General features: G+C 60.0%; 1 protein-coding gene across 1 annotated transcript; it reads right to left on the bottom strand.

Annotated features, from left to right (window-relative positions):
• Nucleotides 1-53: 53 nt before the first annotated feature.
• On the bottom strand, nt 54-1,728 carry SDRG_13105 (hypothetical protein; the record flags this gene model as incomplete). Its single annotated transcript, XM_008619188.1, has 2 exons — nt 54-698; nt 796-1,728. The coding sequence occupies 2 exons, from the start codon at nt 1,726-1,728 to the stop codon at nt 54-56; spliced, it is 1,578 nt and encodes a 525-aa protein (XP_008617410.1).
• Nucleotides 1,729-1,806: the final 78 nt, after the last annotated feature.

The raw sequence follows: 1,806 nt of genomic DNA, 5'->3' as shown, positions 1-1,806 counted from the left end.
ATGCATCTGCACAGGGCTAGGTTGGAACGCGGAATAGGGTTGGATGAGTGAAGTTACAGCATCGGATGCCAGGTGCGCGTTGCGATCGGCGCGTAGCTGGCAAAAGGCGCTTGCTCGTCGACCGGGACCTTGTTGGCAGTGCAGTATGTCTGGTAGTCGCGCCACAAGGTCGCTGTCGCTTGATCCGTCGCACTGGCGACCAGCGCTTGCTCGAGAAGATACCGACGCGGTGGCACGTAGCACTTGAAGCTGCCTGTGTCGTGGTTGCAGAACGTCGACGACTTGCCTTGACGCAGGCAATGGCTGCAAAACTGGAAGGCGTACGCAGGACACGTGGCGCACTCGAACCACAGCCCTTGCATCGGCTGGCTGCAGCCGTAGCAGGTCTCACCATGCCACACTTCCGTCTCCAGCTCGTTGTGGTCGAAGAAGGCGACGACCTTGGCCCACGCCTCATCGCTTGTTGGGCTGTACATGGCAAAGGTGGGGTCGAGGAGGAACCGGTACAGCGCCGACGCACTTAAGCTGGCGCCGGCGTCGCCGGGTGGCAAGTTTGCAAGACGCCACGTCAGGGACATCTCTAGGTAGCGCTTGCCGTCGTCGTAGTCGCCTCTGGACCAGTAGAGCTTGGCGAGAAGGGACATCAAGGCGATGTAGCTCGATGTCGCGGGCGCAGAGCAGACGCCAGAGAGCGTCCGCTGCCGTGTAGTCGCCACGACAACGGTGCACGGAGCCGACGTTGATCAATGCAGTGATGGTCGTGCTGTGAAAGGGACCATAGATGCGCTACCGTACCGAGGTGATCTCTTCGTAGAGGTCTCGGGCCTCGACGAGTTGGCCGCGGTAGAAACAAATTAGCGCGAGGTAGTCGCGCGTGAGCAGTGTGTGGGGATGGTCCGCCCCCAAATGTGAAAGCTGCGCGTCGAGGGCCTTGCGGAACCACTGCATCGCTTCGTCGTAGTAGCATTTTATATAGCTGGTCATGCCGAGGATGGACGTGGCGGACGCTGTCTCTCGATGCATCGGCCCGAGGTGCGTCATTGCAATGTCGTACGTCCCACGAGAAATGTCGCGGGCCTCATCGATGCACTTGGCGCTCGCCATAGCGTTGGCGTAAGCATTCCGAACGGAGCAAACGGTCGCGGGTTCGAGGCCGTCCAGGGCCAAAAGATTCTCAAAGATTGTGCGCCACGTGGTCTCTGGCTCGCCGATTTCCAGATACCCACGGCCCAAGAACGTCATCACGCGGGCGTAGTGGTTGTCGCATATGCTGAGGGATTCGAAGAGCAAGCGGGCCCGACTCGCAGCGGTGACGACGTCGGGGATTCTCATTTCTGTCGCGTGAATACTGGCCAGACAGAGATACCGGTGGGCTTCATCGAGTGGCGAGAGACCCGATGCGATCTGCGCCGTCAGCGTCCGCTTCATCCAGTCCAAAATGGTCGAAAAGATGAGCCGATCGACGGCCGTGAACGACGTCTCGGCGCGAATGAGCTCAAAGATGCCGTCGCGATCACTTGGCACGGTGGTCTCGGACGCCTCGCTCTTGATCGTCCCCAACATATCCTTGAGCGCTGTTGGACGAAGTATATCGTGAACGAGGAGCCCCAGTTGACCGGGTGCCATGGCCATCTCGAACCGCGCCTTCATGGTCACAGCGACGTAGACCTCAAAGACGCACCAGCTCCGACGCAAGACGACCGGGTCGTTCCACGGGTGCATGATCATGACGACGTTGCCGATGGCTGCGAGCTGCGTCTTGAACGTCGACGACCAGTACTCGAACGGGTACGAATGCGCGAGGTG

The sequence above is a fragment of the Saprolegnia diclina genome (genome assembly GCF_000281045.1).
Source record: "Saprolegnia diclina VS20 unplaced genomic scaffold supercont1.55, whole genome shotgun sequence".
NCBI classification, from domain to species: domain Eukaryota; phylum Oomycota; class Saprolegniomycetes; order Saprolegniales; family Saprolegniaceae; genus Saprolegnia; species Saprolegnia diclina.
This window is presented reverse-complemented; position numbering and strand designations above follow the sequence as displayed.